Source organism: Lithobates pipiens, unplaced genomic scaffold (assembly GCF_037356315.1).
Source record: "Lithobates pipiens isolate NorthernLeopardFrog02 unplaced genomic scaffold, aLitPip1_a1.2 Scaffold_28, whole genome shotgun sequence".
NCBI lineage: Eukaryota > Metazoa > Chordata > Amphibia > Anura > Ranidae > Lithobates > Lithobates pipiens.
In genome coordinates this window covers 17,880,835-17,894,971 of record NW_027507789.1, presented here as the reverse complement: position 1 = coordinate 17,894,971, position 14,137 = coordinate 17,880,835, and the positions used below count along the sequence as shown (strand labels likewise).

At 47.5% G+C, this 14,137-nt stretch overlaps 1 protein-coding gene across 2 annotated transcripts in view; it reads right to left on the bottom strand.

The window, feature by feature from the left end:
• Nucleotides 1–8,459, bottom strand: part of ARFGEF2 (ARF guanine nucleotide exchange factor 2) — a 69,526-nt gene extending 61,067 nt beyond the window's left edge. For both annotated transcript variants that reach the window (XM_077458793.1, XM_077458794.1), the window contains exon 1: nucleotides 8,269–8,459. In XM_077458793.1, the coding sequence (XP_077314919.1) occupies nucleotides 8,269–8,401 (133 nt within the window). In that variant the 5' untranslated portion in view covers nucleotides 8,402–8,459. The remainder of the gene's footprint in view (nucleotides 1–8,268) is intronic.
• Nucleotides 8,460–14,137: the final 5,678 nt, after the last annotated feature.

Sequence of the window (14,137 nt, the reverse complement as noted above, 5' to 3'; positions counted from 1 at the left end):
TGCTGTTCCGTCCGGTGCATGCGCAGTACATCCTGGGCACTTCGACAGAACACCGGCAGGAGAAAGATACAGCATCTCTCGCCAACCATATATACACTCTGGGGCAGCAGCTCCTGCAGGCAAAATCACGTACTCATGATCGCCTCTTCTGGGTCTGGGGAGCACCGTTGGCGACCAGCACCCACTGTGACTGGGCACAGTGGGAGCCACTCACCAGGTCTGGCTGACCGATGTCCACCGGGACCCACCGATCGTTCACGAGAGAGGCAGAATCACGGTCTATGTAAACAAGGCAGATTGCCATTCTGCTAGTAGGGAAGACAGGAACACAGATCTCGGTCTTCACACAGTTATGCCCCGTACATAAGGTCGGACTTTCCAATGACAAAATCCATCGGATTTTGGCCCAAACTGGTCTTGCATACAAGCGGTCGCACAAAGTTGACGGAAAATCCGATTGTTCTGAACGCAGTGACGTAAAACACGTACGACGGGACTATAAAACGGGACAGGAGACAATGGCTTTCATCTCGTAATTTATTCTGAGCATCCGTGGCACTTTGTCTGTCAGAATTGTCTACACACGATCGGATTTAGTTGTCGGAAAATTTTAGAATCCGGCTCTCAAACTTTGTGTGGCGGAGATTCTGAAGGAAAAAGTCCAAAACGGAGCCCACACACACACACACACACACACACACTATTGGATTTTCCAACAACGCGATCCGATCGCACATTTTCCGTCGGAAAGTCTGACCGTGTGTACAGGGCAGAACTGTCACAAGGGATGGTTACATTCCTTGTGACAATAAAAGCGATCAGAATTTTTTTTAAGGGATAGAAAAATAAAAAAATTAAAAGTAAAATAAAAACAAACATATTTAAAGCACCCCATCCCTCTGTGCTTGCTCGCCAAAGCAAATGCATACGTAAACGGTGTTCAGATCACACACGTGAGGTATCGCCGTGATCGTTGCATCGAGAGTAAATCTAACGACAAAAATCTGCAGAAAATCAAATAGTGTGTATGGGGCTTTGCACTAAGCAGGTAACCGATAAACATTTTTAAAGCATCACCTATGGAGATTTATGAGATATGGTGAGAAGTACCGCAGTCTGTCGCCATTCAATGAGTTCGCGTAATTTTAAAGCGCAACATCATGTAAGGTATCTATTTGGCGTAGCATCTTTCGCGTTATACAAAAATAAAAATGTAAAAAAAATTGGGCTAACTTTACTGTTTTTTTTTTAATTCGTGAAGTGTATTTTTCCCCCCCCAAAAAATAAAAAAAATAATTAAAAAAAGCGTTTGAAAGACTGTTACGCAAATACAGTGCGATATAAAACAATGCAACGATCGCCATTTTAGTGATAATAAAGTGGCAGTGATAATAAACAGTACAAACTGAAGGATGAGGATCTCTATTGCCTTCCTTTACACACCTGAGGATGAGGATCACTATTGCCTTCCCTTATACTGTACACTCGAGGATGAGGATCACTATTGCCTTCCTTTACACACGTGAGGCTGAGGATCACTATTGCCTTCCCTTACACACCTGAGGATGAGGATCACTATTGCCTTCCCTTACACACCTGAGGATGAGGATCACTATTGCCTTCCCTTACACACCTGAGGATGAGGATCACTATTGCCTCCCCCTATACTGTACACTCGAGGATGAGGATCACTATTTCCTTCCTTTACACACGTGAGGATGAGGATCACTATTGCCTTCCTTTACACACCCGAGGATGAGGATCACCATTGCCTTCCTTTACACACCTGAGGATGAGGATCACTATTGCCTTCCCTTACACACCTGAGGATGAGGATCACTATTGCCTTCCTTTACACACCTGAGGATGAGGATCACTATTGCCTTCCCTTACACACCTGAGGACGAGGATCAGAAGTCTGCACTAAGATACAAGTCAGGTTTTGGGCAACAAAAAAGTCACTGTTGGTGAGAGACTCCCAAAGGGAAACAGGCCTTGCCACTTTCCACAGAGCCCTGCAGGTGCAGCAGCTGATTGGTAATTATAAGATCACTTCCATTCAGATTCACTCCGCACATGAACAGACAAACAGCTATTTCTTCCGAATAACAAAAGGTAGGAAATATGCAACAAAGTTTGTTAAAATCCCTGCAATGTACACAGATCACCCAGAGGGGGGATATTTTTTTTGCCTATATGGTATTACCAGCCATTTCTATAGGTGGACTGCTCTCCGAGCTTCATTTCTGATAAGAATGCATCAGAGATAAAGGGGTGCCAGAGGTGCAAAGACAACAAATTTGAGGATGAGGATCACTACTGTGTCATTGTTACTATAACAGGAGGAGATAACAGGTAAAAGTACCTCGTAGAGTCCTGAGGATGAGGATCACTATTGCCCTCCTTGACGCACACACACACACACACACACACACACGAGGATGAGGCTTGCTACTGCCTGCCTTTATACACCCGAGGATGAGGATCGCTATTGCCTTCCTTTATATACACCCGAGGATGAGGATCGCTATGGCCTTCCTTTATATACACCCGAGGATGAGGATTGCTATGGCCTTCCTTCATACACCCGAGGATTGCTATGGCCTTCCTTCATACACCCGAGGATTGCTATGGCCTTCCTTCATACACCCGAGGATTGCTATGGCCTTCCTTCATACACCCGAGGATTGCTATGGCCTTCCTTCATACACCCGAGGATTGCTATGGCCTTCCTTCATACACCCGAGGATTGCTATGGCCTTCCTTCATACACCCGAGGATTGCTATGGCCTTCCTTCATACACCCGAGGATTGCTATGGCCTTCCTTCATACACCCGAGGATTGCTATGGCCTTCCTTCATACACCCGAGGATTGCTATGGCCTTCCTTCATACACCCGAGGATTGCTATGGCCTTCCTTCATACACCCGAGGATTGCTATGGCCTTCCTTCATACACCCGAGGATTGCTATGGCCTTCCTTCATACACCCGAGGATTGCTATGGCCTTCCTTCATACACCCGAGGATTGCTATGGCCTTCCTTCATACACCCGAGGATTGCTATGGCCTTCCTTCATACACCCGAGGATTGCTATGGCCTTCCTTCATACACCCGAGGATTGCTATGGCCTTCCTTCATACACCCGAGGATTGCTATGGCCTTCCTCTACACACCCGAGGATTGCTATGGCCTTCCTCTACACACCTGAGGATGAGGATCGCTATGGCCTTCCTCTACACACCTGAGGATTGCTATGGCCTTCCTCTACACACCTGAGGATTGCTATGGCCTTCCTCTACACACCTGAGGATTGCTATGGCCTTCCTCTACACACCTGAGGATTGCTATGGCCTTCCTCTACACACCTGAGGATTGCTATGGCCTTCCTCTACACACCTGAGGATTGCTATGGCCTTCCTCTACACACCTGAGGATTGCTATGGCCTTCCTCTACACACCTGAGGATTGCTATGGCCTTCCTCTACACACCTGAGGATTGCTATGGCCTTCCTCTACACACCTGAGGATTGCTATGGCCTTCCTCTACACACCTGAGGATTGCTATGGCCTTCCTCTACACACCTGAGGATTGCTATGGCCTTCCTCTACACACCTGAGGATTGCTATGGCCTTCCTCTACACACCTGAGGATTGCTATGGCCTTCCTCTACACATCTGAGGATGAGGATCACTATGGCCTTCCTTTATACACCTGAGGATCACTATTGCCTGCCTTTATACACCTGAGGATGAGGATCACTATTGCGTTCCTTTATACAACTGACGATGAGGATTACTATTGCGTTCCTTTATACACCTGAGGATCACTATTACCTGCCTTTATACACCTAAGGATGAGGATCACTATTGCCTGCCTTCATACACCTGAGGATGAGGATCACTACTGCTTTCCTTTACACATCTGAGGATGAGGATCACTATTGCCTTCCTTTATACACCTGAGGATGAGGATCACTATTGCCTTCCTTTATACACATATATGGTATTACCAGCCCTTTCTATAGGTGGACTGCTCTCCGAGCTTCATTTCTGGTAAGAACGCATCAGAGATAAAAATGTGCCAGAGGTGCAAATAAGACAAATCTGAGGATCACTACTGTCTGTCATTGTTAGTATAACAGGTACTGTACATTGTAGAGTCCTGAAGATGAGGATCACTATTGCCCTCCTTGACACACACATACATGAGGAATAGGATTACTATCGCCTTCCTTTACACAGCTGAGGATGAGGATCACTGCGCCATCCATTATTACAACAGCAGAGGGAAATAAAATAATCATCATCATACAAACTCAAGGATGAGGATGACAACCTCGCTCCAGGATTACTATAGCAGAAGGAGATATCAGGTAATGTACATATCAGAGGATGAGGATGACTCCTGGGATCGCAGTAATTACTAGAAGAGGCGAGGGGTGATCTCCTCAGCTGTAGAAATAACTGTCCAGAGCCGATATCTTAGGACTTAATGGGAACACTTTGAAAAGGTCTCGGAATCCCCGCGGTGAGCGATGAACGCGGAGAACTGGCCTAACCGGTAAAACCAGCAGAGCGGATGCAGGACGCTGGTCCTGAACACCGTGCCGACACCACACCGATTGTGACATTCATTTCCCATAACTCTTGTCAGACAAGGAGTGTGGGAGCGAGGATCAGAGGCCTGGGCACATGGCAGTGTGATGCCGGGGAGTAAAAGATCCGGATAACACAAAGAGGGAGCACCAGCCCAACGCATTCTCTGTGTACACCATTTATTGGTAATAAAATAGAGCAATTGTTATACTCACAAACCAATGAAGATACACGCTCATCGCTACAACCAGGAGCAGAAACACCAGAATCTCTGTATGAAATTTCTCATCATAGGAAGAAGACATGGAGGTCTCCAAAGGCCTGGCTCTGAAGATGAGGGGACACCCCTTGAAACGCGTTAGCCTTTGGAGAACTGCAGGTCTTCTTCCTATGATCAGAACTTTAGTACAGAGATTCTGGCGTTTCTGCTTCACTCTATTACTATGTGTTCTTCCCCCACTAAGACCCCCCCCCCTATCCCTGTGTGTCCCCCACCACCTCTGTGTATGCAAAGAGGAGGATAGGGAGACAAATACAGTGTACAGTGGGGTACATGGGGGGGGGGGGCACGCACAGTGTACAGAGCGGTACATAGGGAGACCAATACAGTGTACAGAGCGGTACCTAGGGGGCATGCACAGTGTACAGAGGGGTACATAGGGGGGCATGCACAGTGTACAGAGGGGTATATAGGGGAGCATGCAGTGTACAGAGCAGTACATAGGGGGGCGTGTACAGAGGGGTATATAGGGGGGCATGCACAGTGTACAGAGCAGTACATAGGGGGCATGCACAGGGGAGTATATGGGGGGCATGCAGTGTACAGAGCGGTACATGGGGGTGTGTACAGGGGGGCATGCACAGTGTACAGCGGGGTGTGTATAATGTTGGGGGGAGGGAGGTATACAAACAGGTGTGTACAGGGTGAATACAGGGGCATACATAGAGGAGTGTGTATAATGTACAGGGGTTATAAACAGGGGTGTGATCACAGGGGCCTACACGGGTGTGAACAGTCTACAAAGGGGTGTGTGCAGGAGGGTAAATAGAGGGGGTATACAGAGGGGTGTGTACAGTTTAAGGGGGAGGGGGGAGGGTGTATACAGAGGCGTCTACATTTTTTTTTTTTTACACTGTGTTTACAGGGGGGGGGGGGTATGTCCCACGTACATGGGGGGTATACAGAGTGGTATGTATAGTGTACAGGGGGTATACACAGGGATGTGTGCAGTGTACAGAGGGGTATATATCGGGGGTGTACTGAGGGTTATATATTGAGTGGTATACAAGTTGGTGTACTGAGGGGTATATATCAGGAGGGGTATATAGGTGGGTGTACTGAGGGGTGTATATTGGGGAGTTGTACTGAGGGGTGTATATTGGGGGGGGGGTGTACTGAGGGGTGTATATTGGGGGGGGGGTGTACTGAGGGGTGTATATTGGGGGGTGTACTGAGGGGTGTATATTGGGGGGGTGTATATTGGGGGGTGTACTGAGAGGTGTATATTGGGGGGTGTATATTGGGGGGGTGTACTGAGGGGTGTATATTGGGGGGGTGTACTGAGGGGTGTATATTGGGGGGGGGGTGTACTGAGGGGTGTATATTGGGGGGGTGTACTGAGGGGTGTATATTGGGGGGGGTGTACTGAGGGGTGTATATTTGGGGGGGTGTACTGAGGGGTGTATATTTGGGGGGGGTGTACTGAGGGGTGTATATTTGGGGGGGGTGTACTGAGGGGTGTATATTTGGGGGGGGTGTACTGAGGGGTGTATATTTGGGGGGGGTGTACTGAGGGGTGTATATTTGGGGGGGGGTGTACTGAGGGGTGTATATTTGGGGGGGGGTGTACTGAGGGGTGTATATTTGGGGGGGTGTACTGAGGGGTGTATATTTGGGGGGGGTGTACTGAGGGGTGTATATTGGGGGGGGTGTACTGAGGGGTGTATATTGGGGGGGTGTACTGAGGGGTGTATATTGGGGGGGGTGTACTGAGGGGTGTATATTGGGGGGGGTGTACTGAGGGGTGTATATTGGGGGGGGTGTACTGAGGGGTGTATATTGGGGGGGGTGTATATTGGAGGGGTGTACTGAGGGGTGTATATTGGGGGTGTACTGAGGGGTGTATATTGGGGGTGTACATTGGGGGGGTGTACATTGGGGGGGTGTACATTGGGGGGGTGTACATTGGGGGGGTGTACATTGGGGGGGTGTACTGAGGGGTGTATATTGGGGGGGGGGTGTACTGAGGGGTGTATATTGGGGGGTGTACTGAGGGGTGTATATTGGGGGGTGTACTGAGGGGTGTATATTGGGGGTGTACTGAGGGGTGTATATTGGGGGTGTACTGAGGGGTGTATATTGGGGGGGGTGTATATTGGGGGGGGGGTGTATATTGGGGGGGTGTACTGAGGGGTGTATATTGGGGGGGGGTGTACTGAGGGGTGTATATTGGGGGGGGGGTGTACTGAGGGGTGTATATTGGGGGGGGGTGTACTGAGGGGTGTATATTGGGGGGGTGTACTGAGGGGTGTATATTGGGGGGGTGTACTGAGGGGTGTATATTGGGGGGGTGTACTGAGGGGTGTATATTGGGGGGGTGTACTGAGGGGTGTATATTGGGGGGGTGTACTGAGGGGTGTATATTGGGGGGGTGTACTGAGGGGTGTACTGAGGATTGTATATTGGGGGGGTGTACTGAGGGGTGTATATTGGGGGGGTGTACTGAGGGCTGTATATTGGGGGGGTGTACTGAGGGCTGTATATTGGGGGGGTGTACTGAGGGCTGTATATTGGGGGGGTGTACTGAGAGGTGTATATTGGGGGGTGTACTGAGAGGTGCATATTGGGGGGTGTACTGAGAGGTGCATACTGGGGGGTGTACTGAGGGGTGTATATTGGGGGGGTGTACTGAGGGGTGTATATTGGGGGGTGTACTGAGGGGTGTACTGAGAGGTGTATATTGGGGGTGTATATTGGGGGGGTGTACTGAGGGGTGTATATTGGAGGAGTGTACTGAGAGGTGTATATTGGAGGAGTGTACTGAGAGGTGTATATTGAGGGGTGTATATTGGGGGGTGTATATTGGGGGAGGTGTACTGAGGGATATATATTGGCAGGTATATATAGGGGTGTACTGAGGGTTATGTATTGGGGGGTATATATTGGGGGGTGTACTGAGGAATATATTATTTGGGGGTATATACTGAGGGCTATATATTGGGAGGTATATACAGGGGGTGTACTGAGGGGTATATATTGGGAGATGTACTGATGAGTATATACTGAGGGGTATATATTGGTGGGGGGGGGGGTACACAGAGGGGTATATACTGAGGGGTGTATAAGGAGGAGTATATATTGGGGGATATATATTGGAGGGGTGCATACTGGGAGGGAATTATATATGGTATATACTGAGGGGTATATATTGGGAGGTATATATAGGGGGTGTACTGAGGGGTATATATTGGGAGGTATATATAGGGGGTGTACTGAGGGGTATATATTGGGAGGTATATACGGGGGGGGGAAGAGGGGTATATATTGGGGGGGTGTCCTGAGGGGTATATATTGGGAGGTGTATATATAGGGGGTGTACTGAGGGGTATATATTGGGGGGCGTACTGAGGAATATATTATTGGGGGGGTGGGTGTGGAGGGTGTCTCACCCCGGGCCACCTCGCAGGCTCTCCTGAGCTGCCCGTGCTGGGTCTTGCGGAGCTCCCGGTCGGTGAGGATCCTCTCCAGCGCCCGGCAGATAAACATACTCTTGGTCTCCCCCGCCTCTTGCATCCCCACCATCACCTCAGCACAGCGCCGCCATCTTCCGCTCCATCACATGACCCCGGCGCGACACGCCCACCTCCATGCTGGCAAACCAAAGGTCTGCCCGGGGGAGCTCCACTGACGTCAGCGGGGAGGGGCGTGTCCGCCTAATGACAGCTGTCAGATCTACTTCAGCTTCCGAGGTGGGTGGAGCAAAGGGGAGACTTTACCTGGCGGCTGCCATCTTCCCGAAGCCACATGGAGACACTTTATGTCCCTAAGAAGATTATTGGGTGAAAGTCATCAGGTGATAGTGAGAGTGCAAGGTAACTGGCTGCCTCAGACCTTTCATCTATCACACGCCTCCAATGACTGGCAGCAAACGAAAAGGCACGCCCCCTGCCAAACCACTCACCAATGGGAAGTCATCTGTTGTAGGCGGGGCGGTGACACATAAATAGCTCAGTCTGTAGGTGAACTTATGCATCACTTCCAAATACCAACTAAAAATGTGCACTAAACGTGATGAATCACCTCTGATTATGAGGATTCATACTGGACAGCTGTCCCCCATGATTTATCCCATCTTCTCCAATTTTACATTTGCCCCCCCCTCACCCTCTGTCACCATACAGGCCATGGGTGTCATCTCAGTCCTATACTTACACCCATAGGAACTCTGTACTGAGGGGACACTTTGGTTTATCCCCCAGGTTCTTCAGTGTATGGGATACTTCACACTTGTGACATGTGGGTAAGGACAGGACTGAGCCTATTACAGTATAATATGACATCACACTGGCTGTGCTATGAGGGAGTCATCACCCTTTTGGATCAGGACAGATCCTCTAAATACGCTCATTAGGATCTCAACTAGGTTTTGGGGGTCATCTCTTCAAGGTCAGGGCAGGTTATCTTAATTAGTTCATTTGGGCCACTGCTAGGTTACAGGAGAGCAATATCTTCACTGGGTCAGGGCAGGTCCTCTTAATGAGCCTAATAGAGCCCTGAATGGGAGATGGAGGGTCATCACCTTCTCAGGGTCACCACAGATGTTCCTAAGGTGACCAATAAGACCTCAACTAGGTTATGGGGTAATGTTCTCAGAGTCAGGACAGGTCATCTTAGGAAGCCCATGAAAGCCTCTGTTGGGTTTCTCGGGGTCAGGACAAGTTCTTTTAATGAGTCAGTTAGAACCTCAGCTGATTTGTGGGGTCATCTTACCCAGGTCAAGAGGGTCCTTTAGGGCCTTGGCCAAGACTTGTGGGCAAGACTTTATCTGGGGTCTTACATGGAGAAAGGGGCTACTACCATGAATTAATTATGTTATCCAAGCTGGGCTGCTGAGCAGGGGTCCGGCTCTACTCAATTGTGCATTTAAGAAGGAGAAGAGAATAGCTCAAAACAAGCCCTTCTATCTATCCATGACACTGTTGGGCATAACACCAGGCCAACAGTGATGAGACACTCATCACTTTGGACACTTGGGAAGCCTCTTATAGTGTGGATACAGGCAGGTTCCTGGTGTACCACCTGTAGACATGTCACTGGAGAAGTGATCGAGGGGGTGTACATCTCACCTAGGTTGCTACACAGTGTGAGATGGTAAATCCAGGATGGATCAGTTTCTCAGCAGCGATATGCTGCTGAGTTGTTATTTAATTTTGCCGGGCCTGGGTTTATATGGAATGGCAGGTAGGTTTGGTAGAGGGACCTGTCATTCCACATCCCCCGATCCAGTTCTGGGTTTGGGATCAGGTGAGCTTGGATCCTAATTAGCCTGGGAAGCTAAAGGCTCTGTAGGGTCTGCAGGTGATTGCTTGTCAGCCAGGGAATGAACAATCTGTGTGTTGAAGGAAGCTGCAAGCACAGCCACTGCTGGAGCTAAAACTCACCCTGCGATATCCAGGCGAAAGACGCTGTGTTTGTAAGTGTCAGATAGGTGAGCAGAACCTGTTAGTAAGCGCCCAGCCGGGCTAGGACTTTTATTTTTGTTGTACTTAGAAAGCACGGTGTTGCTGTATATTTTGTTTGCTGGACTGTTTGTACCACGAATAAACGCCAAGATCTGCTTTATCAAATTCCAAGTCTGCTGTGAACTGTGTCCAAACACACCCTACCCCGGGAAGATCCCTTACACACCCTGAAGTTTAGGCAGGGTTGCTATCAAATTTAGTTGCCAGACGTTAGTTGCCTTGGCCAATTGTTAGGAGAGCAATTTATTTCCCCCTAATTCTGGAATTGCTGCACTTTTCTCTTCTGTCACCAGGTGGCACTGTAGTTGGTGACACTAGATAAGACAAGGGCATAGCAAGGACAGATTAGGAATGAATAAATAAATCAGACGGAGACAGAAGTACAGTTAAATCACACTTGTTAAATAATAAAAGTAAATAGAACAAACATAGTCAAAACATAGCCAAAGTTCGGTAACCGGAACGGAGAGTTATACAAGCCAGATTGTCAGGAAGCCAGGGATCAGCGTAGTGGAACAGCAAGCAGGATCTGGAGCCAGAAGGAATGTCAGCCAAGCAAGTCTTTAACGCAGGAATGCAGAAGATAGTCTCTGTGATGTTAACCAAGGCAAAGGCAGAGATCATCTGGGCTGGACGGCTTAAGTAGGCAGGACTGATGAGCAGGATATCATCAACAGGCCACTGTGAAGAGATAGGAGCTGGCAATTAACTGACAGCTGAGCAGCCAGCTCAGAGAAGGAAGGGCTGAGCCCAGCTTTTACAGTAACCCCTCCTCAGCAACCCCTCCCACTTGGAGGACCACCAGGCTTGAAGGGAAAACGTCTATGGAAATCACGAAGGAGGACAGGGGCATGTAAGTCAGAGGATGAGACCCAAGAGCTTTCCTCCGGACCGTACCCTTTCCAATGCACCAGGTACTGTATGCGCCAACGGAACCTATGGGAGTCAACAATGGACTGTATTTCATACTACTCATGGTTTTCAACCTGTACAGGGTGCACCAAGGTGGTAAAGCAGTTGCAAACCAAAGGTTTTAATAAGGAGATATGAAATACATTCGAGATAAGCATATTAGAAGGAAGGTCTAATGCCTAAGCCACTGGGTTACTCCTGTGAAGAATACAGAAAGGCCCAATAAACCTAAGTGTGAACTTCAGAGAGGGAAAACAAAGTCGGAGACTGCGAAATGACAGCCAGACTGTGTCCTCAACCTGGTAGGAAGGCACATATAGCCTCCTGGATTTGTGCCCAAGTAGAAAGAAGACCACGGAGATGCTCCTCTAATGCATGAAGACTCTGCGAGACAAATCAGTCAGGCAACATGGAAGGTTGGAAATCAGAGTTCGCCATAATCGGGGACAATCGGGAAGCAGAATTCAAGGCACTATTGTGAGCAAACTCCGTCCACGGTAAGGCCGCGTACACACGCGGGGACTGTTCGCCCAACTTTGTCCGTCAAACAGTTTCAGCGAACAGTCCGCTCAAAATTAGCATGGACGGACATGGCCACACACGACGAACGAACAGTTTGCTGAAACCGTGCGCGATGACGTATGTCACGTACGACGGGACTAGAAATAGGAGGTCCAAGACACAGCAAAGCACCCTTTGGGCTCCTTCTGCTGACTTTGCGTTAGTAGAAGTTTGGTTAGAGACGATTCGCGCTTTTCAGACTCCAGCTTAATTTGTCCGTTCACTGCGGCGCAGTCTACCTGTGAGGTTTGTATCTGTCTTTCGGTACGCGTGGATCAGTTGTACCTGTTATTAGGCGCTTCTGGTCCGCTCGTTTCTGGGTTTCAGGTCGTTCTTCATAGGTCTGGCTGTTCTTCAGTGCGTTCAGTTGAGCTTGTCTGTCCAGCCGACCGTTTCAAAGCCATGGAGTGTGGACGTACTCGGGAACGAGTTCGTGCTATATGGGGGCTTGGTGTTGGGGTTAATACTTTGACCCGAGCCCAGTCTGTGAACAGGGTGAGGAGGAGTTCATGGACAAAGAATTGGTTGCGCCAGCGTGACCAATTCTCTCATATGTCTTTACTCCGTGAGATCCGTGAGAATAATCCTGATGATTTCAGGAATTATCTCAGGATGACGGACCCCGTTTTTCACCGTCTGCTGGCTTTGCTGACCCCTTATATCAGCAGGCAGGATACCTGCATGCGGCAAGCCATCACTCCGGAGCAGAGGCTCGTCGCCACGTTGCGCTACTTGGCGACAGGGAGAAGCCTTCAGGACCTCAAGTTCTCGACAGGCATCTCCCCCCAGGCTCTGGGGATCATTATTCCAGAGACCTGTTCTGCCATTATTCGGGTCCTGCAGAAGGACTATATTAAGGTAAGTTTGTTATTTTAATATTGCATTGTATGTTTGTATTAATTTCATCATGACTTTTAATATCCATGACAGGAATATGATGTGAATGTCCCCTTTATATGAATGCATGCACTTTTTTTTTATATATTTTTTTTTTGGTGTCATTTATTTTTCTTTAAATGTTTTTTTTTTTTTTTTTCTTTAAATGTTTTTTTTTTTTTTTTTATTGTGTCATTTTTTTTAGCATTTTACCTTTTTTTGTGTATACATCCTGTGTGTGGGGAGAGAGAGAGATAGAGAGATAGAGAGAGAGATATAGAGAGAGAGAGATATAGAGAGAGAGAGATATAGAGAGAGAGATATATAGATATATAGAGAGAGATAGATAGATATATAGATATAGATATATAGAGAGAGATAGATAGATATATAGATATAGATATATAGAGAGAGATAGATAGATATATAGATATAGATATATAGAGAGAGATCGATAGATATATAGATATATAGAGAGAGATAGATAGATATATAGATATAGATATATAGAGAGAGATAGATAGATATAGATATATAGATATATAGATAGAGATATGGATTGTCAACTCATTAATTTAATTATTCCCCCCACTCAAATTTGGTTCATGTGTTGTATACTTGGTAATTAGTCCCCACCCCACTCAAATTAGGTTCATGTGTTGTATACTTAGTAATTAGTCCCCACCCCACTCAAATTAGGTTCATGTGTTGTATACTTAGTAATTAGTCCCCACCCCACTCAAATTAGGTTCATGTGTTGTATACTTAGTAATTAGTCCCCACCCCACTCAAATTAGGTTCATGTGTTGTATACTTAGTAATTAGTCCCCACCCCACTCAAATTAGGTTCATGTGTTGTATACTTAGTAATTAGTCCCCACCCCACTCAAATTAGGTTCATGTGTTGTATACTTAGTAATTAGTCCCCACCCCACTCAAATTAGGTTCATGTGTTGTATACTTAGTAATTAGTCCCCACCCCACTCAAATTAGGTTCATGTGTTGTATACTTAGTAATTTGTCCCCACCCCACTCAAATTTGGTTCATGTGTTGTATACTTAGTAATTAGTCCCCACCCCACTCAAATTAGGTTCATGTGTTGTATACTTAGTAATTAGTCCCCACCCCACTCAAATTAGGTTCATGTGTTGTATACTTAGTAATTAGTCCCCACCCCACTCAAATTAGGTTCATGTGTTGTATACTTAGTAATTAGTCCCCACCCCACTCAAATTAGGTTCATGTGTTGTATACTTAGTAATTAGTCCCCACCCCACTCAAATTAGGTTCATGTGTTGTATACTTAGTAATTTGTCCCCACCCCACTCAAATTTGGTTCATGTGTTGTATACTTAGTAATTAGTCCCCCCCCCCACCCCACTTACCCACCTAATTTATGTCCCCTGGTCCATCAGAGGGCTGATTAATCTGTGAATTGGTCCGCCT